The sequence below is a fragment of the Stenella coeruleoalba genome, assembly GCF_951394435.1.
Source record: "Stenella coeruleoalba genome assembly, chromosome: 18".
NCBI classification, from domain to species: Eukaryota; Metazoa; Chordata; class Mammalia; order Artiodactyla; family Delphinidae; genus Stenella; species Stenella coeruleoalba.
The window spans coordinates 75706817-75730989 of record NC_137164.1 but is presented as its reverse complement, the minus strand read 5'-3'; the positions used below and the strand labels follow the sequence as shown (position 1 = coordinate 75730989).

Sequence of the window (24173 nt, the reverse complement as noted above, 5' to 3'; positions counted from 1 at the left end):
ATCCAGCCAGCCTAAGGTACCCTTGTGTCTGGGAATAAAGCCGTCGGGAGACCAAACTGTAGATCTACAGGGAGCGCAGAGGAGTTCATAGGTGAGGTTACCTGTTCCTAAGTGACGGCCCTCCACTCCCAAGCTAGACCGAATGCCCCTTTCCATTCTGGCGCATTCTCTCAGTAAAGCTCAGCAACCTCCCTGTTGGCCGAACACACGGACAGACTCTTTCCCCCAACCCGAGCCATCCCTAGGCAGACCTGTGGGGTCTCCCAAGCTAAAATCCCAGGAAGGAGGCATCTATTCCAAGTCCCATGGGATATGACACAAGCAGGAATTTTGACCTTGAACTTCAGTGATGCTCAGAGAAGGGGGCGTGAGCTGCCATGCCACGTGACACCCCCTGACGTACACAGGGCTGGGGGGCCGCCCCTTGTCTTACACAGTAGAGAGGTCTGACTTCCGCTCCCCTTTCACAGTTTGCAAGGGCTCTGGTCACTGTGTCACTTGCTTCGCGCCCTAGGATGTGTCCCAACAGAACAGGCACGTGTGGTACATTTTAGAGGCTGCAGCTCCTCCCACCCACTGAATGTTGATTCTCTCCATCTTCCCTCTCAGGGAGAGAAAGGTTTCCTGACGTCGTCTTCAGGCTCAATTTAATTACAAATTCCAGTCTTCCTTACACGTCGGGCTTAAGGGCCTCAAACCATCCCTACATCGTGACCGTGGGCTCACTAAGTAATGCTACGGTCGGCAAGCATGAGTGACGACAGACCAGGGGGCAAGGCTGCGGAAGATGAAGGGGTGGAGAATCGCTCGGGTACCTGGTGCTCCAGCGGTGCCTCCTTCCCCCTTCAGGCCTGGACTTCCTGGAAGGTCTATAGTGTTTCCAATATCACCTGTTAGGTGCAAAAAAGATGGCTGAAGTCAGGTCTTCCTGTGGTTAGTTTAGCAACTTCTATGACGCTACCTTCCTAATAAGAATAATTTGCTTCAAAGTAACTAACAGCACCCACAGGCCTGACGTCCCCACACTGCCCGGGATGCCCTGGATCGGGGATGCCCTGTTTTCACCTTCCCACCAACACTCACCAAAGTCACCGATGGGGCCGATCTCGCCGTGAAGGCCTACTCTCCCCGGAGCTCCCTTGTCGCCCTGGAGCAAAGCCAAACATGAAACCATCTTACATGGCCGTTCGTGAAGTTTGTAATTTTTTTATAAAAACTTTTTGTTTTATATTGGAGTATAGCCAATGAACAATGCTGTGACAGGGGTTTCCCCGGTGGCGCAGTGGTTAAGAATGCAGGGGACACGGGTTCGATCCCTGGTCTCGGAAGATCCCGCATGCCACAGAGCAACTAAGCCCGTGCGCCACAACTACTGAGCCTGCGCTCTAGAGCCCGTGAGCCACAACTACTGAGCCCGCGTGCTACAACTACTGAGCCCACGTGCCACAACTACTGAGCCCGTGCGCCTAGAGCCCGTGCTCCTCAACAAGAGAAGCCACCGCAATGAAAAGCCCGCGCACCGCAATGAAGAGTAGCCCCTGCTCACCGCAACTAGAGAAAGCCCGCGCGCAGCAACGAAGACCCAATGCAGCCAAAAATAAACAAACAAATAAATAAATTTATTAAAAAACCCTGATGCTGTGACAGATTCAGGCGCACAGCGAAGTGACTCAGCCATACGTGTACACGTATCCTTTCTCCCCCAAACTCCCCTCCCATCCAGGCTGCCACATAACGTTGAGCAGAGTTCCCTGTGCTATACAGTAGGTCCTTGCTGGTTATCCATTTTAAATATAGCAGTGTGGACATGTCAATCCCAAACTCCCTGACTATCCCTCCCCCCAACCCCTCCCCCCGGGAACCATAAGTCCGTTCTCTAAGTCTGTGAGTCTGCTTCTGTTTTGTAAGTAAGTTCATCATTTCTTTTTAGATTCCGCATATAATGGATATCATACGATATTTCTCTTTCTCTGTCTGACTTGGTGAAGTTTGCAATTTTGAAGGGTCAGCGTATCCAGCTGTTCTGCTAAAACCAACTCTCAAGGTTTGCGATGTCATCATTTTGTAAAAAAGTCCTGCAGTTTTTCAGTGCGGAAGCTGGTTCGCACACCTGTTCTTATTAAACTGTAAAGCAGTAATGACGGCAGTTTCATTGAAATAAATAACATCAATGACACAGACCATGGTCGTGACAGTGGTAGTAATAATCATGGCTGACTATGCCCTACCCTCTGCCAGGCTTACCCGGGCAAACGTGTTGGGTACCATCTCAAGAGCCCGTTCAAGCCTCATGGCAGCCTGTGAGGTGGGTACTGTTACTGCCCATTAGAGAGACGAGGACGTTGAGGCACAGAGAGGTTCAGTGACTTGCCCAGGGTCGTTCAGCCCGTAAGTGGCAGAACTGAGTCTTGTCCCCCAGGGACCGTGGACCGCAGTGCTCGGCCAGCAGGCCACGGGGAGAGGAACTCACAGAAGATGCCCACTTACCCTACTGCCTGTGAAGCCCGGAAACCCTGAGATTCCGGGGGAGCCGGGCACGCCGGGGAATCCTGGTGACCCGGGCACGCCGGGGAATCCGGTATCTCCTTTGACTCCTTTGACGTAGCCTGGTTTCCCCGGCAGCCCAGGGACTCCTGACAGCCCGGGGATCCCTGGCATTCCGGGAAGGCCTGCAGGGAGACTGAGTGTGAAGTTCTGGGGGGACCCTGCTCCACCCCCCCAGGCCCCCAAGAACCACCCGCCAGCCCCTGGTGCGGACGTCAGGGTGTCAGGAGGGCTGCAGCACAGGAGGTGGCCTGGGTGCTGGGGCGTCTCTGCTACTCTCGCACACTGCGAGGGGCTGGGGTAGGCAGGGGGCCCCAGGCCACCGGCTCTGAGGTCAGGCGGGGCCTCACCTTTCAAGCCCAGGTATCCTTTCAGTCCCATGGGGCCTTCATCTCCTTTCTCTCCTTTGATGTCTTTCATTCCTGGCAGGATGATGGGAGGTGGTCCGGGGGGGCCGGGGTCCCCTCGGCTGCCTAGAAGGAAACAGAATGCAGTCACTCCCTTGACCTGTGGGTGGCACAGCTCCCCCAAGGCTGCGAGCTGGGAGCCCAGGTGATGGGAACACCCGTCTTCCTCCACCCTTCTCTCCTCGAGGGAGGGGGGCACAGAATGTCTTGGCCGGAGGGACCACTACTGACTTCAGAACATGTTCATCACCCCAAAGAACCCTGTGCCCAACAGCAGTCACCCCCTCTGTCTCCCCTTCCCCAGCAATAGAAACCACTAACCCACTTTCTGTCTCTGCAGACAGGTCTGTTCTGGACATTTCATACACACGGAAGCAGACAGCATGGGGCACAGTGTTTTCAAGTTTCATCCGTGTCGTAGCACGTGTCAGAGCCTAATTCTTTTTCACTGCTGCCTAGTACTCCTTTACGTGGCTATGCCCCATCTTGTTTATCCGTGATGGATATCTGCGTTGTTTCTATTCGGGGCTATAATGAACCATGCGGCTACGAAATCTGTGTATGAGTTTCTGTGTGGATGTGTGTTTTCAGTTCTCCTGGGCGCACACCCAGGAGTGGATTTTCCGGGTCATTCTGTGCTTTTCTTTCTAAGAAACCGCCGACATTTTCCACCCTGGCTGCACCATTTGATGTTCCCTCCAGCAGGGTCTGAGGGTTCCCATGTCTTTACATCCCCATCAACGTTCGTTATTACTAATTCAGTTGTTTTAGAGACCATGGTGATACTTTGAGAATAAGGGTGTCTGAACAAATGTCATGAAAAAATGTGGGTCGTTGGGAACACCCTTCCTGAATCTCCCACCTGGGGTCTTGGGTTGCCCACCCAGGCCAGGGCTTGGACCAGGCTCGCTTCTGGGGGTCACCGTCTCTTTGCACGGGGTGTAGCCGTCTACCTGGACTACCGTGTCCCTCTGTTGCCAAAGGTGCTCTGTCCTTCAGACTTCACCTTCCGCTTCTCCCCTGGCCTCACTTCCTCGTGTGCACCATGGAATACTCATGGTGGGATAGGTTTCTTAGGATGTTTTTGGTTCTTAATGCTGCGTCATTTCCGTTCTCAAGTTCCCTTCGGTTAGCATCACTCCCTCCTTATACACGGCCAGCGTATTGAAGCAAGGAGGAAGCCCTCCAGTTCCTGAGTTGGCTTCTCTTTTAATAGTGTCTAGTGTTTGGGTTGCCGGAACATTGTTCTAGGCAGTGTCAGGCCGCCGTGAAAGTGAGTCTCAACCTGGCCGAGAGGTGACGTACCTTTCACACCGGGCTCGCCAGCCAGGCCCTTCAGCCCGGGAACTCCAACAAATCCAGTCTCTCCTTTGTTTCCCGGAAGCCCGGATCTCCCCTTGAGCCCGAGCAAGCCTTGGAAGCCATCCATCCCGGGAGAACCCTTAACTCCTGCAGAGGGAATGAGAAAAGCGCGGGGTTAGGCGTGGCTCATTGCCGCGGTGACAGCCCCACTTGCAACGTGTGTGAGGAGGTGCTAAGATTCTTAACGTCAGTAGGATTTTCGGGACAGCACTTGCTAAGGGACTGGTCTGCTGCCTGAGGGGCAGAGTCAGCCCGTCTGCCACCGGGGACGAGACGTGAGGCCAATGCAGGCGGACAGACAGGAGGAAACTGGAAGTCACGGGGTCCGTGGTCTTTCCACCAGTTGGAAAGGGGCCCTGGGACTTGGTGTGATGTTGACACTGCACCCAGCGTGGAAACCTGGCAAAGGGCCCTGGCGAAGGCAGCACGGTGTCTCCAGCTGCAGTCAAGGCCCAGAGAGCCCCACCTGTGGGGGGACTAGGCTCCCCCGCGAGCAGGGAACCCTACGCTGGGGACCAAGCATTTCCCTTTGCTTCGGTTTCCGTTCACCACCTGGCCTCCGGATCTGAATCCCGACTCCCGGGGGCCTGTCCACAGACCAGCCCCCTGGCAGAGAGCAAGTCCCGCTCTTCAGACAGTCCCTCTCTCGTGGGAAGTTAATAAACTGGCATTTGGGGGCACAGCGGTCTCAGCCAGCCTGGGCAGCATCGCCTGGTCCCCAGGGCCCGACGCAGCCTGGGGCTGCGAGGCTGCGCCCTCCCGCAGAGCTGTCCCACCTGCGCCCCACAGGTTAGGTCCCTGGTCGTGTTCTGCAGTCACCTTTGGGGCCCGGGGCACCAGGCATCCCGGCCACTCCTTTGAATCCAGGGCTTCCGGGATGACCTCTCTCACCCTGCCAGCCAGGGTCACCTCTATCCCCGGAGACGCCCTTCATGCCCACGGGGCCAGGGACGCCTGTGTCACCTGGCTCCCCTCTGTCTCCAGGCAGACCTGTCAGGAAGGGGAAGGAAGAATAAAACAAGATGAACAAACTGCACAGAGAAAACACCTCTACGATACTTCTGAGACATCGATAACAATAACTTCTGGTAAGAAAAACGTCTTGGAAGGACAATGGGAAAGTGTAACCACAGAGGGGCGTCTGAAGGTGTGACTCGAGCGTGCAGCACGCCGCAGGCTGGCCTTTCTAAAGAGGTCCTTCTCCGGCAGCCGGCGGCCAGCCCGCGGGACACGCGTCACATGAGACTTTCTCCGCTCGGGCGCAAAGCCACGGAGCTGGAACGGCTGGAGTTACTCGTGGCTGGCGGCCCTCCTGACACCGCTGGGGTTAGGTTCCAGGGGAGGTCCTGCGACACCTGCCGTCCTCATCTCGTTAGGGTGTCAGCAGCTGCCGGCCTGCCCTTCCCCAGCCTCCCCGACAAAGCTCAGCCCTTCTGTTAAAACCCCCCAACGGCTCCCTCACCCTTAGCTGGCATTCAACGCCTTCTGAACGCCGGCCCCATGTCCCTGTCTAGGCTCCCACCCCCTCCTCAGATGATGCGCTCTCCCCCGGCCGGTCTCCTGGGGCTGTCCCTCCTAGGAAGGGCCCGTCCTCCACGCCCGGCCCCTCCCGTCCCCTCCTCCCAAGGCTGTTCTAGCCCACCAGCTCCCCTGCGGTCTCAAACGCGGGGCCCCGCGGTCTGGTCACCCTGCTGCTCGCCCCGGCCAAACGCAAGCTTTCCCGTGGGTAATTCCGTCCCCTCCCAAACCGTGGGCTCCATCAGGGAGGGCTCTGGCATGGATTCTGTACACACCATGCTGTGCTCCACGCTTGAGAACAGGCAAGGCCTTGCGAACACTGGTACAGATGGCCCAAACCCGCTGCCCAGGGTTCCCGTTACGGTGAAACCAGTGGGCGGCAGCGTCACTCTCCCTGAGTGGAGCCCCCAGGTTCTGGACGCGGTCGAGGCCACTCCTGGGGGACGCATCTGGCTTATGTCTGACCTGTGTGGGGCACGGCAGTGCCTTGTGTGGACCGGCTACGGTCCTGGACAGAGCCGTCGCCTGATTATGGCAAACGACAGACTAGGGTCACCCTGGATGTTGCCTCATGGACGTCTGGGCCCCTCCCAGCCGCTCTGTGATGCGCCCGGTCCCCCTGCAAGGGCTCCACTGAGCAAACGTCTACAGCTTCGTGTCTGTGCTTTCCTGCTCCCGCCCACCTCGCCCCATGGTTTTCCTGAAGGAGGGTTTTTCCTTTCTTCTCCAAATTTTTCACATTCAGGAAACAAATCACGTTGCCTCTTCAAAGCAGATCAGAGTTTGAACTTTTGCAGCGGGAAGTCTGTTTTCCTAATGAAATCTTACCTAGAACCCTAATATACACAACAGGTGCAAAGGAAGGGCAGACTTCTCAGGCTGTTTGATGAAATACATGTCCTGAACCTGTCTGGGGCTGAACTGTGTCCCTGCAGAATGCAAACGTTGACATCCTAACCCCAGTACCTTGGAACGTGACTGTGTCTAAAGTTGGGCCTTTAAAGAGGTGATTGAAGTTAGTTAAATGAGGTCATGGGAGTGGGTCCCACCCCACTGTGACAGTTGTCCTTATCAAAAGAGAGACTAGGATGCAGACACGCACAGAGGGGTGACCCTGTGAGGACACAGGGAGAAGACGGCCGTCTACACGCCAAGGAGAGAGGCCTCAGGAGAAACCAGCCCTATGGACACCCTGATCTTGGACTTCCAGCCTCCAGACCGTGAGAGAATAAATTCCTGTCTTTTAAACCATGCCATGCGCGGTACTTTCTGAACCCCTGCAGCTCTTGAGAGGGGGGTTCCTTGGAGCACAGCTGAGAATTCCCCAAGGGGTCAGTGCTGGTTCCGTTGTCAGTGAGGCCCTGACTCCTTGATGGGAGGGTGGATCCTTACCTCCAAAACCTGGGGTGCCCGGCGGCCCCAAGGGCCCTTCCCGGCCGGGAGCTCCAGGGTAGCCATGCTGTCCTGGTGGCCCGGGCAGTCCCGGCTGGCCCGAAGGTCCTGGGAAGCCCTGCTGACCCTTCGGGCCCGGCATTCCTGGCATCCCCTGGCTTCCTGCAGGAATGGAGACAAGAGCCGTGAGGTCAACCCCATGCAGTTCATTGCAAACAACATCTGTCTCCTCAGACCTGTTCTATAAAAACAGGTTTTCCAGGTGGTAGGAAGTCTGTATAAATGACAAGATCGAAGTAACTCATGCTCTCACCCCGAGACAGTGACTAACATCTTGTTATATGTCCTGCTGGCCTCTTTTCTGTTCCCGTAACTATACCTAGAAGCAGATATTTGCAGAACTGACACCTCCTTTTAAGTGCAGTTTTAATCTAGGGTTTTTCACTTGACGTTACATTTTGAGCATTTCGCCACATGTTAAAATACTCTTGGGGCTTCCCTGGTGGTGCAGTGGTTAAGGATCCGCCTGCCAATGCAGGGGATACGGGTTCGAGCCCTGGTCTGGGAAGATCCTACATGCTGTGGAGCAACTCAGGCCGTGTGCCACAACTACTGAGCCTGCGAGCCACAACTCCTGAAGCCCACATGCCTAGAGCCCATGCTCTGCAACAAGAGAAGCCACCGCAATGAGAAGCCCGTGCACTGCAACGAAGAGTAGCCCCCGCTCGCCGCAACTAGAGAAAGCCCGCGCGCAGCAATGAAGACCCAATGCAGCCAAAAATAAAAATAAATGAATAAATAAATTTTATACAAACAAATAAAATGCCCATTACAAGCACGTTAAATGGCTATGTAAGTAACATCCAGGTCTGCCCACTGCTCCTGACAGGGGCGGCCGAATAGACATGGATACAGTTTCCCGAAACTGATGCTTTGGAAGTCAGAGCTTTTGCCAGACACAATGTTCTCCCAAAGGGCAGGTCATCAAGGTGACGCTGAACATGGGAAAGCCGCGCAGGCTCGGAAGTTCCTCTGCTGCCGTTTGGTGTCGTTATGCTCAGACTCTTTGAAGTCTGTGGGAAACAGCTACACTTCAAACATCTACCACAAGCAGCCTTCTGTAAAAGAGCTCGGGCAGTTTCTACAGTCGGATCGCAGGAGAGACTGGCGGGCACGTGCTCCTGAGGGTGGGGCGTCCAGCTGCCCGTCGAGAACTGGGCTCATCCCTCAGTGTCTCACGTGAAGGACGCCTACTGGTTTGACGGCTGGTGTTGGGGAGTGTCACCTCTTGCACCACACAGGGAGCCCCTGTCTGCCTGGGCTTGGGCGCTGGGCTGATGACAGCACAGTCAATACATAACAGCTGATGCTTCTCTGACGGGGACCCCAAATGGCCTGGTGGTCACCCCACCCATTCCAGCAACACAATCGCATTAAAGCCAGGCATTCTGGGTTCTCAGGGCCCGTTCTGCATGAACTGGGTACGCAAAGCCTTGGATGCCTTGTTCACTCACCAGACAAGAGGCATCTTCCCGCTTTGCTAAACATGCTTCGATGACGTTGTGAACGTTACATTTTTTTAAACCCATCAGTTTTACACCCACAGATTGAGCTGCGTTCCAGTTCATCTCTGTCTCCCTCCCAACCCCTCACCGGGCATGGCCAGCTCCTGTCTTCTTCGCAGAACCGCACACATTCTGCTGAAAGCAGCAGCGAGGACTCTAAGTTGAGCCCCACCCAACTTGGGAAGAGAGCACGTCAGCTAATCTGTACTCGCAGAAGAGCTAAGATGGCCTGTACACAGCATGACGACCCTGTTCTGAAACCTTCTAAAGAAACGTTGGAACTAAGGGGGAGAAGAAGCGGCAGGACTCACAGCGTCCTGCATGCAGCCCTGGGCTTCTCACCCAACCCCAGCAGAGATTTCTGACCCTGCCCCCCTGCCCCTGTGACTTACCCCGGAATCCAGGAGGGCCTCTCTCTCCGGGGGGGCCCTTCAGCCCAGAGCGTCCAGGCAGTCCGGTGTCTCCCCGAGGCCCGGGCTGGGCCCCCAAGACTTCTCCAGGGAGGCCCCTGTCTCCCGGAGGCCCGACTGGCCCCGGCAGGCCGGAGGGACCCGGGAGTCCATCCAGGCCAGGGCGGCCTACTGCACCTTTGACTCCTCGAGGCCCCACGAAGCCTGAAAGGAAACACAGGGCGTCCCTATAACGAGAGGTCTGCATCCTGACATCTAAGCGAGGCACCAGAAAGAGAACACGTGGCCGGGATCCTGCAGGAGGATGTTTGGCTTGTGTGGACTTAGTGAAACCGTCTACGGTTTTGTTTAGATGATACGATTCCCCAGTGCCTGGGCCTCTGCACACCAAGTAACACAGCCATGCTCCCGCACACCGTCTGAGCCGTGACCACAAAGGGACACCTGTGTTTGGGGCCACTGAGTCGTGGGCTGGGGCACACGGACACCCACGCAGGTACTCCCAACTTCTGCTCACAATTCATTACCAGAAACATGTTCATTTCCCTCCATGTACAGCTCAAACGTTTAAGCTCTTTTAGCCACTAAGTGGCTTCCATGATGCTTTGCTGTGGCAACTGTCGAGGAAATGGTTCGAACTGCTGACTCGGACAAGCTGTGAGCTGCAGAGTGGGCAGGCAACGCCGTGAGCAGCCAAACACAGGTGCTCTCTGCGTCGTATCTGGTGAGCGATCCGCAGATCGGGAACTGGTGCCGAGGGCTCAGAAGAGGATGACCTTGTGTGCCCTTAGACGGTTTCATACCCGCTAGAGAGAAATCTCTCTGTGCACCTGTCTCTTTTTTCCTGCAAGATCTGTAAGTTTCTTCTGCAAAATTCCAGCACAACTTCAGTGAGGAAAACGGCGACATTTTTTGATTTCTCAAGGACAAGAGCAAAAGTCGGCATCAAGCATTTGTCGAAACAGTTTCTAAATGTTAAAAGATGATCGAGGCGGGGCAGCCTGATGGTACACACAGTCCTTCCCTGAATCTACGTGGCCGAGCGGGAGTCCCACCCTGACTCACCTGGGGGTCCTGGGAATCCCTCTGGACCTGGATCTCCCGGGAGACCCTTGAGCCCTTGTGCTCCGTCAGTTCCCGATAATCCCGGAAGCCCTCTGAGGCCTTTGGCACCTAAACAACCCAAAGAAACCACGACACAGGTCAGAGCCGCATAGGCCGACCCCAGCAGGAGACGAACAGGAGAGGGTCAAGGTCGGCACCCGACTTAACGTGGCCTCTTAGGAAACGGGGAAGTGACGAGGCTGGGGGATGTCAGCCCCGAAACAGCACCTCTGACAGCTGGCAACCGAGTGTCAGTCTACATGGGCACCTGTCAGTCTACGCCAGAAACGACGAACCTCGGCTCTCATCACGACCTCACGATCTCATTAACCTGATGATCTCACTAACTTCATGTTGTCAAAACACGTCGGAAGTCCTCTCCCCTCACACGCGGTGCATGTACATTCCGGGCTCTGCTCCCCCAGCACCTGCTGAAAACTGTCCCACTGCAGTCTGAGCCCCTCCCCCTAAGAGTCGCCACCACTTTGGGGACAGCAGCGTTCGTGCCTGTGCCGGGATCCACGATGGACAGACCCCTCCGGGGCTCGGGCAGGGAGGGTCACGAAATGCCACGTGGATAATGCGCTCGCTCTCGGAAGACAATACAGGGCCCTTAGCTCTGCTTCTTGGTGCAGATGACACTTGTGCCTTTTGCCACACTGTCCCCAGATCCTGTCACCCCTGTGCACCTGGACGACACTCTCAAGATCCGGGGTGCCTACGGTCAGCCAACGCGCGTTTCCAGTTTGGGGGCTGCCTTGCACTGCAGTACTTTACAGTTTACACAGGACCCCAGCTCCAGGGTTACGTGTGCAGTATTCAGGGCACCATCTGCAAACTAGGAACCGTCTGGAACACCTGCACTGTTCTTCTCGTCCAGGCGAGGAGCCTACGTTCCAGAAGGAACAGGTGAGATGCCCGAAGCCCACAGCTGGCGAGCGGTGGACCTAGACTCGCACACGGGCTTCTGGCGTCCACGCCGGATCGTCTGCGTGACCCCTCCGTGGGGGGTGGAGGCGTCTTCTCCACCCCGTCCCAGTCAGAGGAGGGGCGAATCGGAAGGCAGACCCCCCGGGCCGAGCTCTGCCCAGCGGTGCAGCCTGAGAGCTCGCCATCCTAGGCTGACTGACACGGCGTCGGGGCGTCGGCAGCTGTGGTCACTCAGCCCGTCTGGCATCTCTGAAAGGCCACCCCACGGAGGGGGAGCCTGGACGGCCCCAGACCGGGCTCTGTGACCCAGAACCCCTCCTGAGTCCACATGGATCTTCAGCTGGGTGATGGTCTGTGGCGACAAAGCCCAGCTCCCAGATCCTACAGACACATTCCTAGCCCTGTGGGTCTGCCTTCCTCTCAGTCAAAAACCGAAAGAAACACTCCTCTCCCGCATGATCCTCTTCTACACCCTGGGACACATGGGGATACAAGGAACGCACAGAGCTGAGCCTCCTCTCTGGGCTTGGGGCGCTGCCATCTCTGCCAGGCTCGGGTGCCTGTCTGTGTTGCAGCTGAGGCTGACTTCCACGTGGCAGGAAGCCTCTCTCTTACCCTAGGGTTCACTAGGTGTCAATCACCGCTCACTTTCCTACACTGATGCGCGGAAGTCGGCTTCCTATAGAAGCTGCCAGTGTGCGGTACGGTACCAAGAATCCTGTGATGTCCAGGCGGGGGCGGGGAGGGAAACGCGGGGTCGGGGGCAGAGGAAGATAGCCGGAGAGGGGAAAGGAAGACACGGACGCACGGAGGAAGGCTGGAAGCGCTCTCCCATTACCTGGGGGGCCGGGGGGGCCCGGCTGGCCCGGCGATCCCTTAGGCCCTCCAACACAACCTGGGAAGAGAGGACAGGGGAGCTGTAGCCACGGTCCACACCCATCGTCACAGCTCTGGACGTGGCTAAGGTCGAGAGCACCGGCTGTGAAAACCGGCTGCCTTTTTACCATCAGAGTAATTTAATGATTCCGTTAATCTTGATGCTGATGTAACTGTAATTTCATTTGATAATGAAATCAGAATATTAATATAGGAGGCACATAAGTCCAGTCGGATGAAAACAGGTGCCGTGCTGGCAGTGAGGGCTCCACCCTCTTGGAGGGCAATACCGCACACAGCCGAGTTCATCCAGGTGTCCTCAACGCGCCCCCCCTCACCCCCCCACCCCCACCCCGACCCCAAGGCAATTCCCACCGGGGAGGGAGGAAGCTTTCAATTTCAAAAGCAACGCTGTGACTTCTCCTTTGGGACTTCCATTACTTTGAGAATTAGCAGAGGCAACTCGTTTCGCTGTGAGTCATGCAAAACGAAAGCCGGTGGCAGCCACCTCTGGCTGGTGACGCCGCGCGGGGTATTCTGTCGGACAGAGCACGCTTGCAGGCACAGCAGTCCTCCGAGATGCCCTTTGTCTGTCTGCCTGTGGTACGGCAGGGCTCCTATCTTGGCTCGACTTAGCGGCCAAAGAGGGGCTGTGGTCCCCTCTGCCACACGAGGGGTCCGAGGTGCAAAGGCGGACAGCCGAGGCCATGAAAAGGACGGACCCCGGCCGTCTTCAGGGGGCCTGGGCTCTAGCTGGCAGAGCCTCACCCCCAGGGGCCTTCCCGCACCTTCGAGACTGGCCAGCTCTCTGGAAGCTCTGGGGTTGCCGTTCCTGCCCTGCACCCTCACCCTGAGCTCCTGATCTACCCCCACACCTCGTGCGGGGGACCCACGGGTCCTGATGCTGCTTCTCCAAGCCCTGGCCTTCATCCCAAACGCCTTACTCCAGACTCAGCTGCCGCTGGTGAGCTGCCACCGTCCAGATGTTCTGCCGGCACCTTTGACTCCAAAAAACTCATCCTCTCTGCTCTGCTCTTCAAATCCTGCCCGAGGCCTGGCACCCATCCCCTTGTGTCCTGGACTCATCCCTCTGCCTGGCTTCCCACCTCGGTTTCTAGGCCCCCCTGGCTGGAGACTTGGCCTGTCCGATGGCAGCCGGGTCAACTTCTGGACCGTCCCCTCCCCTCTGCCCTCCCCTGAGCTCGCATCATCTGGGCACCCTCTCCTTATCCGTCAGCATCCATTCATCACTGGACCAAATTCTTCTCCCATCTGGACTCACTCCTCACCCTGCATAATGAGCTAATAATTCAGCTGCCCTTTACACACACAGAGACATATATTTTAGGCGTGAAAGGACTTATCTGTTGAGTTCTTACCAATACTGTAAACAGATGCTTTGTACTGCAGGGACAACTTGGTGACACGAGGTCATCACACTTGCCCTTCCCTGGGCTCTAAGCTGAGGCAGACGGAGCGCAGCTCCAAGTCCACAAGGGTTTCTATTTCTGAGGGCAGCTCTGTGCCCACGGCAGGGATCACGCCAGTTCTAGCATATATTCTACAAACTGAGAGTTTTCAAGAATTCTAAAGCTGCCCGACGGTCATGACGGTACCTGGCTGGACGGTCTCCTGTCCGTCTGCTCCGATGGGCCTTTTCACACCCGTATCGCAATCTAGGGGTGAGACAGTGACAGAGTGAGGCAATTTTGCAATAACGGAAAGTGCCTGGCTTTTCCGTGTGTGCGTGTGTGTGTGCGTGTGTGTGTGTGGTGGGAAGGCTGGGACGGGCAGGGCATCAGAGGCCCATTTCTGGACTTCTGTGCTGAGCCTCTGTAACTCCAGCACTAGAGGGAGAGGCCCCACATTCCAGCTGGCGAGAGGAAGCTGCAGTGGGTTCAGAAAACCCCGTGACCGGGTGTCGCTCGTGTGTGATGAGAACTGATGGTGTGACACCATCTCACGTGACTCGCCCCCGGGGAATTCGCACACTGCCTAAGAACAGCGGGTGTAGCAGCACAGTGTCTCATGACTTTGAAAGATGCAAGCCTGGACACCCCCCCCCCCCACCGTACCTATTTGTCCTGGAGCGCCGGGGGTGCCGGGAGGCCCGGGGAAGCCTGGAGGTCCAGGTAATCCAGCATCGCCGGGGAAGCCACGCTCGCCTTTGGGGCCTGGCAGCCCCAATCCTGGGGGGCCCCTTTCTCCTGGAATGCCCTTAGTACCGGGGGGTCCTGGGTGACCTGCGTCCCCTGAGGGGCCTTTGATGCCATCACCCTGTGAGAAATTTGGTTCATCTCTTACAATACACGTAAACCTCAAAGACAGCCATGTTCCCAGCTACTTTTCCCCGTTCCCTGAATTCTGCGCTCTGGATACAGAGATGAGTAGGAACTGACAGTCGTGGTCTCACCAAGCCACAGAAGTAAAGGACAGACTTTCTAACAACCATGGATAACACCCTCGAAGATAGTTCTGCAAGGCATAGGAATCTGACCATGGACAACACCCTCGAAGATAGTTCTGGAAGGCATAGGAATCTGAGTATTCTTCTCTTTCCAAGCTACCAGCGCCCTGCTTGGACCTTCATTCTCCGGGCGAATTCTTCAAGAGAACGGTTAGGCACAGATTTGGCGAAATGGGGGCAGGAACACGTTATTTCATTGTTAGGATTCAGCGTTTGTGACCCATCTCCTAGTCAGAAGGGACAACGCAGTGGTGAAGGGAAGGAAGTCTTTGGTTTGGACAAGAAAGTGCATCAGAAATAAGGAGAGACGATGGGACCAGGAGAGCAGGAAGCTGGGAGGCACTGGGCACAGCCGTGTCCTATTCATGGAACTCCTCAGAGCAGGGTGAGGGCAGGGAGGGAGGAGAAGGGGTCTAGTCTCCACGGCCGACCGCCCTTCCCCGTCTGACCCCCGCCTTTCCCCGCAGAAAGGAGGCTGGGGGCTCTGCACCTTATCGCACGCAGCCTCTTTCAATGCCGGTGTGTGTTTGCTGCAAAAATGCAGCTGTGTATTTTACAGGTGACCCTAGAAGAAGCGTTCCACCTTCCATCTAGGAATATTCGACCCGGGGGGCTCTCGTTCTACGTGATGGCAAGAGGAATATTTATTTCCTCTTTTTCTCTTAAATGCTCACTCAGGGCTTGGCTTCCAGCCTCACTCACTGTTTCCTAAAAAATATGATTGCTGCCCACGAAAAGAGAACAGGTTGCACTGGGAGGATTTCCTGCTGTGTCAGCACCTCTGATGCTCACATGTTTAAGCATGTGACTGATGGGGATGAGGGCAGAGCCGCCACCCCTCCGCCCCGCCAGCGGTACTCACGGGAGAGCCTGGGAGGCCTGGGAATCCATCCAGCCCGTCGCGCCCTGGGATGCCGCTGTCCCCTTTCAGTCCAGGCACACCTGGGACACCTGGCTGGCCCCGCTCACCTGGGGGAGGAGTGCCGCGTGAGTTGCTCACCCAGGGCAGCCACAGAAGGGTGCGTGGTCTAAGATTTGCTGGCCACAAGACTGACCTTTGGTGGTGATGGTTCGAGAATCTCCCTTCATTCCTTTGGGCCCGGGAAGGCCAACACCACCAGGGGCTCCCTGTAGAAACAAACACAAGGTTTCTTCCTCCTTCACACTGTTAAGGGCAGCCGAGAAGACAATGATTTTCGTTTATACAACCTGAGGGCCCTTACCTGTCATCAAGCCCAGAGCCACACATCTCTGTCCCTGGCCACCAATCACAGATGGCCATGGGGCACCTGAACGTGGCCAGCGGGACTGAGACACTGAATGTTTAATTTTAAATAGTTAAAACTTAAGGGAAGTAGCCACACATGGCTGGACGGTGAAAACAAGAACCTTGCTACTCAAAGTGTGGTCCCCAGATGGGTAGCACCAGCCTCCCTGGGGACGTGTCAGGAATGCAGACGCTCAGGCCCACCCGGGGCAACCGAACCGCAATGTGCAGTCAACAAAGTCCCAGGGATTCGTAAACTCATTAGCTTTGGAGAAGCTAAGGCTGCTAACCCTTAACCGCCATTTTGTTGAATCCGGGCAAATAATGTGCCTCCAAGTACGAAGGATGGACATTTGTGATCATACTGCGAACAGCAAGAGTATCTGATCGACAGCTTGTCTTCCTAACTGAAATCAAGGTTGGAAAAAAATCATACTTCACAGACAAGTCATTGCAGGAACACTCGCGTTTCAAGGTGTAAAATCTAGTTTAGGTCTTTCGATGAGCAGAAACGAGCAGATGAACGTTTCAGGAGGCTTTTTAATGTGCGCGATTAAAAAGTGTGGGGCAACTCTCGGTTACTGGTATTTGCAAGAATACGGGAACTTTTAGTGTTGGTTTAATTAAATGGAATGTTTCAAGTGATTATAAGTTCTTTTCTCCTACAAAATTCTACAGATACTTGATTTATTGATTTCGTTCTTTGCAGAAAAGGGTGACATTCTCTCAGTAACTAGAACAGCATCTCACACACTGGCAGTGCTCAACCAGGAGGTGCTGGGCCGATGGACGGATGCATGCTAATCGGCCCCCATACTTCAAGCACTCTGCCAGGTTCTATTAGTACAGGTATTAAACCACCAAAAACGGTCTCAGGCATTCCTGCTGCAGATGCATAAACATATAATTAAAGGCAAGATAAACACGGTCCCTGAGATGTTTGAACGCAAGTGCTGTGGGTGTGCACGCGATACAGCTGGGGAGAGCACATGCTCCTGGAAGACTTTAGAGATTCCGTGTGCACAAAATGGGATCCATTTGACTTCTCAGAAATATTCCATCATTTTATAAATAACTGAAGGTCTTACCAGTTCTGCCATTGTTCAGTTTGGATTCTCACTACGTACACTTTTTCTGAATACCTGAGCCACTTCTACATGCTCAGCCATGATTTGGAGATGGTGTCATTTTTAAAGTAGGAGGAAATGTAGCATCTATTATGTTCAGTTGGATAAAACTATTTTTCTGAGAAGTCCCAGAGAATGGAGAGGTGCTGTGGACCTCATTTTCACCTGCAAAGCTCCCGCGACACGAAGCAGTTATGAGTCACGAGCCTCTGCACCGACAGCTCTGAGTGGCTGCAACTCCCCTGCATCTGGACATGAAGCCAGATTGTTCTAACCGTCCCTGGCCAAGTGTCCTGAGCAAACTTTCCTCTATTGCTGAATATATAAAATGATAGACTTTTCATTTTATAAATCTCTTGCAGCTCTCTTTTTAAGTAAAAATAAATAAAAAATATAGTTTCTTTGCCTTCATCTGAAATTTGCTTTGAGAGCCTTGGTCAGTTAAAACCTGCCACGATGAAAGATCTACTCAAGATGATCTTTTCCTCAGGTGTGAAGTAAAGCCCACTTAGCTGGAATCCAGAAAATGTCATACATTCATCCAAACTAAATTCACGATATACTTGGAAGTCTCACTTTTTATCAAGTTAAGGGAGGCTTTATTGAAATGCTAAATCGTCCTATACTAAATCTGAAGGGGTGAATACACAGAATGGGGTGTGTAGCTTTGCATCCAAAATGCTAGAAGGGTTGCTTTTTTTGAGATATAATTCACATGCTGTAAGATTAACCATTTTAAAGCATACAATTCAGTGTTTGTTTTTTTTTTGTATTTTCACGAGGTTCTGCAACCATCACTATTACCTAAATCCAGACCATTTTCATCACCCCAGAAAGAAACAGTCACTCGTATTTCCCCCCCACCCCCAGCCTTTGGCAACCACCAAGCTACTTGGTCTCAAGATGCCTCTTCTGGACACTTCATACAAATAGCATCGTATGGCGTCTGTTCCTTTGTGTGTTGTGTCACTTAGCATAACGTTTCTGAGGGTACCGCACTGCAGCACGTGTCAGCACTTCATCCCCTTTGACGGCTGAATAACGTCCCATCGGGTGGGTATGCTACGTTTCATTGATCCATTTATGGGCATTTGGGTTTCTTCTACTTTCCGGCTGGTGTCGTGAATGCTGCTGTGAGCTTAATGCTCAAGTTTTGGTGTGGACACGTGTTTCCAGTGCTCCTGGGTCTGTACTGGGAGGGGACTTTCTGGGTCACACGACACCTCTATGTTTGACTTTTTAAAACTTTGTTGGCTGCGCTGTATGGCTTGTGGGATTTTAGTTCCTCAACTAGGGATTGAACCCGGGCCCTAGGCAGTGAGAGCACAGAGTCCTAACCAGCGGACTGCCAGGGAATTCCCTATGTTTGACTTTTTTGAGGAAGCATCACTTTTCCACAGTGCCTGCCCCATTTCACATTCCCACCAGGAAAAGCTTTAAAGCTCCTCTTGGAATACGTGGCTTTTCTGAATGTCACACTGGGTGCGTAAGTGTTGCTGGTCTAAAGCTGTATTAATTCAATAAATAAAAGCCGGAAATGGGGAAATGGGGCCGGGCGTCAAGGTCGTCTTATCGGCTTCGTGGTACAACTGGTCTCTCACCTTGAATCCTGGGAACCCGGGGATGCCGTGCTGGCCGGGGTCTCCCGGGCTGCCTTTCCTCCCTGGTTCCCCATTGGTGCCGGGAAAGCCCTTGGGTCCTGGTGGCCCCGGAAGACCCCCAATGAACTGGTCACCCTCTGCACACTGACAGTCGCCGGCATCGCCTGCAACGTGGGTGGAGAGAGAGGGACTTGTTATTTGCTCGTGAAGCACGTGTACGACCCTCCTGTTGGCTCTGCAGGGGACAGGAGGGCAAGGGGGTGAGGGCTTGGCTGGGGGCGTGGCCACCGCAGGACACGCCTACTCTGGTCCTCACTCCCTCATTCTTAGACAAGGAGCGTGAGATGCAGATACGTAAAGAACAGGACGTTGACGGAGGTGTGGGCGGAGTTGGGACTCAGCGACAGGAGTTCTGAGAAGCCACCGCAGGGGCCTCGGGGGGAGGGCAGGAAGGTCCAGGGTGAAGGGGAGCCGGAGAGAGGGCGGCCTGGCAGCAGCTGCGGGCTTGGAGCCCAAGGTCCTGGTGCGGAGGGAAGAAATACGTGCCCTCCCTTTTTCTGCCTTGCGGGCTGGACCCAGGGAGCGCGGGGGCAGGGGAGGGCCGAGCTGGAGGCTGGTGATCGGCTTGGCTCCCAGGGCGCAAAGGGGGACACGTGATGGCCCGGGCGTGCCGAGCTGCCCAGCTCATCCACGACGCCGGACCCCGGCACCGCCCACAGCTCCACGCGTGCCGCAGAGGTCCGGCGGTTAAAACCCGGGATGCCCAGGGATGGGCGAGCCGAACAGGCCCCCCCCCCCCCGAGGTCCCCACAGGCGGCCCTTGCCTGGAGAGGTGGGGTCCCCCAGGCGAAGCAGGGAGAGGAAAGCGAGCACAGCTCGTTCCCACCAGCGTCCGCCCCACCTGGGCAGGTCACGTCTCTCCTGCTTTGCCACCGCCTTGCTGCTGACGCAACCCTAACTCGGGGAGTCGGGTTAGGACCAAACCAGATGACGACCCTACAGCCCTCTGCAAACACTTGTGACATCTTCTTGGAGCCGAGGGCTCGGATGAGTCATCTGAATTCAGTCTAAGAAGCCACCGCGCATCTTTTCTGTCCCATGTTGGGCCCCGTGTTGCCTGAAAGTTCAGTGATGAACGTGGCAGACAGAACAGAGACGGGAGAGCCAGCTGAGAGCTGGGTGTGCGGAAAACGAGGAGACGCCGCCCCCCAGTGTGAGGGCCCTGGCAGGGAGGGGGCTGGGGGGAAGCAGGGGCTCATCCTCTTCTTGGAACCAGTGAAGGGTGAGCTGGACTCAGGAGGGCCAAGCAGCGCCCCGCCCCCTGCTGTTCCCGGACTCCTCACCTTTCCATCCTTTCTGTCCGCGAGCCCCGGGGAAACCAGAAGGTCCAGGGTAGCCCACCCTGCCCTCTGCTCCTTTAAGGCCGAAAAGGAAACCTGAGGAGAAAACCCACAGGACGGCACGTTAGCACAGCCCAGGACCCCGTATGCCCCGACCCCGTGTGGGAAGGGTTACAGCCGAGTCTCCCAACAGAAAATGGCCCCCATTCCAACTCCATCCCAACTACTCGCAGAAAGACACGGAGCCTTTGTTTTTCGTGGCCATTGCTTCTGGGATTGGAAACGCATGTGAACGCCTGTGATTTTAGTTTTTCCATTAAAGTCTAGAAATAGAAATCTTTACTTTTCAGAAACACTGAGTCCAAAGAAGACTTCAGGTTTTTTTAACCACGTGTTTTACTTCGACTTGGGTCCTAAGACCACTGCAACTTCTGGTTCCCAGAATGACAGAAAACCCAAACAGTAAAAGATGTTAAAATGAACCGGCTTCCCCAGTTCTGTCCTCTCCTCTGGAACACGCGAGCACCTGTGCACGGCCCTGCCCCCAGACCCCACCATCTTTCCTCTTTCACTCCTTCGGGTGCACACACGTCACCATGTAGATAACTTGTGATTCTCCCGCCCCCATCACTAGGATCACGGTACTTCAGGCATCCTTTCACCACGTGCAGGGCTCTGATAATTCCAAGCAGGGACATCCGGGTGAGGGTGTAAGAAACAGACTCTAAAAGCCCACAAAACGCTCCGTGTCCCACTTGAGCAGAGCGCCATCTCGTGGTGGGAACTGGGCTGCACATTCCTGGGAAGCACCACTGCTGGGTATTGACTCCCAGGGCTCTGGCCCGAGCTCCGGGGTATGTGGAGATGGGTTGAGGCCCAGGAGGGGACCATGCTGGGTGGGGAGCTGGGGAGGGGAGACCCAGAGTTCGGTTTGGGGCATGCAAATTTGGACATGCCCGTGAGACACACAGTGGTGACGAGGTGTCCAGTTAACAGTTGGGATGAGTTTGCAGCTCAGCATACTGAACTGGGCTAGGGACACAGTTAGGGAGAGCTGGCACCTAACTGGTGTTCAAATTCCTGTGAATGCAGGAGCGTGCTAGATAGAGAGACACAGACAGGAGCTCCATTGCCCATGGGATGGTGGAGGGGGAAGAAGGAAGACCTAGCAAAGAAGCCGCAAAAAGAAGGGGAGAGATGACAAGGCGCGGTGGGTGGGGGGGAGCTGGAGAAGAGAGTGTGTGTGTGGGGTGCTGGCTGCCCCCTGTACCGCTGGGAGGCTGCTGACAGAGCAAATGGTGCCCAGGATGTGGCTGCATAGGTCACTGGTGACCAGGTCACCAGCATGTCAGCCTAGCGGTGGACTGAGGGCTTTATGCTATGTTTCCATGGTCTCCTGATATGTTAGGAGAAGCTAGTATTACAGGTAGTTATTTAATCACAGATACTCCAGGGATGTTGGCTTTTAAAATCTGAGACGAAGACATTGTGGGTATGCTTCACAGCGTTTGCAAATCCAGACAGAAAAGGCAGTTTTGGGCCATCTTAAGGTTCCATCCTCTCTCTTTCCTACATTGCTTTTTTCTTCATCTGGTAAATTCATAATTTCAAGCAAGTCCTAAAGAATAGCACTGTGCCAGGGAACTCTTCCTAATGCACTGTGGTAACCTAAATGGGAGGGCAGTCCAAAAGGGAGGGGATCTCTGTATGCGTACGGCTGCTTCATTTTGTTGTGCAGTGGAGGCTGACACAACGCTATAAAGCAACCAGAGTCCAATAAAAATTAATTAAAAAAATAAAGCGATCTCCTGATGAAAAAAAACAAAACAAAAAAAGAATAGCAGTGCACCTCTGTGATGTTTCCAACATGATTTTCCTGAGGAGGTCGGTGGCCGTAATAAACCTGGCAGTAGTTTGACTTATTCTAGAGCCCTGGCAGTCGACTCAGTTACCTGAGCTGAACTGGACGTAAGCAAAACGTTTAGCTCAGAAAGAAAACTGGCTTCACGGTTTGATTTTGCTGGAGCGGAAAAAGAGTAAAAATTCTGGTTTCCATCAGTAGCAACACATAAAACTGAGTGAAATGCAGTTAACAAGAAAAGAATCCAACGGTTTCATTCCAGGGAAAGCGCTGAAGAACTCTTTGGGACTCAAGGTCATTGATGTTAAATTATGACTCTACACAAAAATATTTAAAAGGCCGTTAAGGTTGGCTACTTTTTGTACAAGAGATTGCTTTTAAAAAAGTGATTTGGGAGCAATGTGTCTCATAAGGTAAAATAAACATTTCAAGGAGAACTGAAGTTGATAAAATGTATCAGACACCATTCCATCTGTTTTATAAATTCTCCCTTCAGTTAACCACATGGACCGGAAATTAGTTAATTTGTTTACAGATGACTTACATTGGTAAATCATAGATTTACTAAGCAAGACTTACAAAGCCAGATGGTATGTGTCTGTGTCTATCAAAATGGAATTTAGTTACAGGAATGATGGCAAGGTTAGCCTTCAATCACAGTCTTTTGAAGAGGCTGTATTTTTATGCTTTTATTTTTAACATATCATGTTCTGTTGCCAAAAAAGGAAAACTCAACAGATACCGTTTACTCAGGATATGTAATGTTCACAGAAACTTAGCCATCATCACAGATGCCGCAGTAATAAATATTACTGCCAGGATAATAAAAAAGATTAGTGATAACAGTGCTCAAAGTATTTGGCAAATTCCAGGGAAATATCTGCACCCCGAATTTTTCAAAAGAATGTGAGAATCTGCTTTTTGCAGTTGAAGGAAAATTGGGAACGTAGAGCCTTAGTAGCTTAAAATTTAACGCGGAAGACGACAGAGAAGTGACTGCTGAATTTTTAGTGGAAGGAGCACGTACTGATGTGCTTCTCATGCCTCCAACAGTTTTCCTTCTAAAGAGACAGCAGTAAGAAGCTGGCTTCTGAAAGCAAGGAAAGCCTGGGCGATCTACCTTTCACTGAACTCACACACTATCCATTAGCACATGTGAAGAGAGGAATCTGTCAGAGATGAGCGGGGGTGATGTCAGGAATTAAAAGTCAAATATTTTGAAAAGAAGATACTGAATTGTGTCCATGTCGCAGAGACAGAAATAGTGACCTCTTTCTTAGTTCAATTTTACGATGTTCAAAGCATAACCCTGAAGCTGGAAGCTGAGAGAATAACTGTTTTGGAGGGCAAGCCTCCTTGGAGCTCAGCTGAAAGATGAGCCACGGTTGCATCAGAACCTGGAAACTCAGTTTTGTGCCCGACGGCATGAGGGTCCAGACGCCGTGCCTGTCCAGTCTGTAGACTCTCAGCGTCTTCCGTCTGGGCCCCGCCAAGGGCTGCCACGTCCCGTTACAGGTGGTGCAGCCACTCCTGGTGCGAAGCATCGTCACCTGTTTAGCTGTAGCTCTGGCTCCTCGGGGGCCCAGGTCACCAAGGCTGCCTATCGCGTTGGTTAACCCAGGGGAGAGGCTGTTTGTCAGGGTGGGCCTCTCCTGCCTGCACCCCAGAGCGCCCGCCACACTCTCTCACTGCCCACTGCCTAGTTCACGGAATTATTTACAAGAAAATCCCAAGTGAAAATCCAACCGGGGCCAGGCTTTGTCTGGACACTGGCACGACCTCTCTTGAGTTTCCCTCCACTTACCGTCTGGGCCAGGTGGTCCCGGGAACCCTGGGGGACCTCGGAGCCCTGGCCTTCCGTCAGCTCCCGGCAGGCCGGGGTACAGGGCGGGGATGCCCTGCTCTCCTGTGAAGCCTTTGGGTCCCATCTCGCCTGGTAAGCCTCTCTTCTCATCTGAAAATCCAACAGCAATCACAGCAGCGTGAGACCTCTGAGATTCATTGCTGCGCCAGCGTTCCCGCCCCGGGAGGCCCCCAGCTGGGCCAGTGGTTTACAGTCCCGTCAGTGACTTAAAGGGCAACGCCGCTGGTATATTTCATCACTATCTTTCCACTTGAAGAAGCCCCTCTCCTGGCCCCCAGACGATGGACCGAGAGTTGTTATAACACTGGACGACGCCCGTGCTCTTCCTGGCCAAGTGACAGAATCACGTGAGGTATCGTCAGCACACCTCCGACCTAGTGAGGGAGTCACTGTCACGGGTGCGTGGTTCTGTGACGACATCCCAACACGTATTCGAGATGCATTAGAGCTGCTGGGCCAGCCTATGAGACAGAGCGCCGACTGGGGGGCCGTGCAGCCAGCGAGGGGCGGGGGTTTGTGTGAGACCCGCGGGGACGTC

The 24173-nt window shown here is 54.2% G+C and overlaps 1 protein-coding gene across 2 annotated transcripts in view; it reads right to left on the bottom strand.

Annotated features, from left to right (window-relative positions):
* COL4A2 (collagen type IV alpha 2 chain) overlaps window positions 1–24173 on the bottom strand; it is a 177602-nt gene that overhangs the window by 14944 nt on the left and 138485 nt on the right. For both annotated transcript variants that reach the window (XM_079902559.1, XM_079902560.1), the window contains 17 exons: window positions 23576–23725; window positions 19914–20006; window positions 18571–18734; window positions 15631–15703; window positions 15438–15544; window positions 14184–14385; window positions 13725–13784; window positions 12071–12127; window positions 10264–10371; window positions 9181–9402; window positions 7224–7385; window positions 5133–5303; window positions 4257–4400; window positions 2895–3017; window positions 2488–2669; window positions 1084–1147; window positions 816–890 (listed from right to left, as the gene is read on the bottom strand). In XM_079902559.1, coding sequence (XP_079758685.1) covers window positions 816–890; window positions 1084–1147; window positions 2488–2669; window positions 2895–3017; window positions 4257–4400; window positions 5133–5303; window positions 7224–7385; window positions 9181–9402; window positions 10264–10371; window positions 12071–12127; window positions 13725–13784; window positions 14184–14385; window positions 15438–15544; window positions 15631–15703; window positions 18571–18734; window positions 19914–20006; window positions 23576–23725 — 2157 coding nt within the window. The remainder of the gene's footprint in view (window positions 1–815; window positions 891–1083; window positions 1148–2487; window positions 2670–2894; window positions 3018–4256; window positions 4401–5132; window positions 5304–7223; window positions 7386–9180; window positions 9403–10263; window positions 10372–12070; window positions 12128–13724; window positions 13785–14183; window positions 14386–15437; window positions 15545–15630; window positions 15704–18570; window positions 18735–19913; window positions 20007–23575; window positions 23726–24173) is intronic.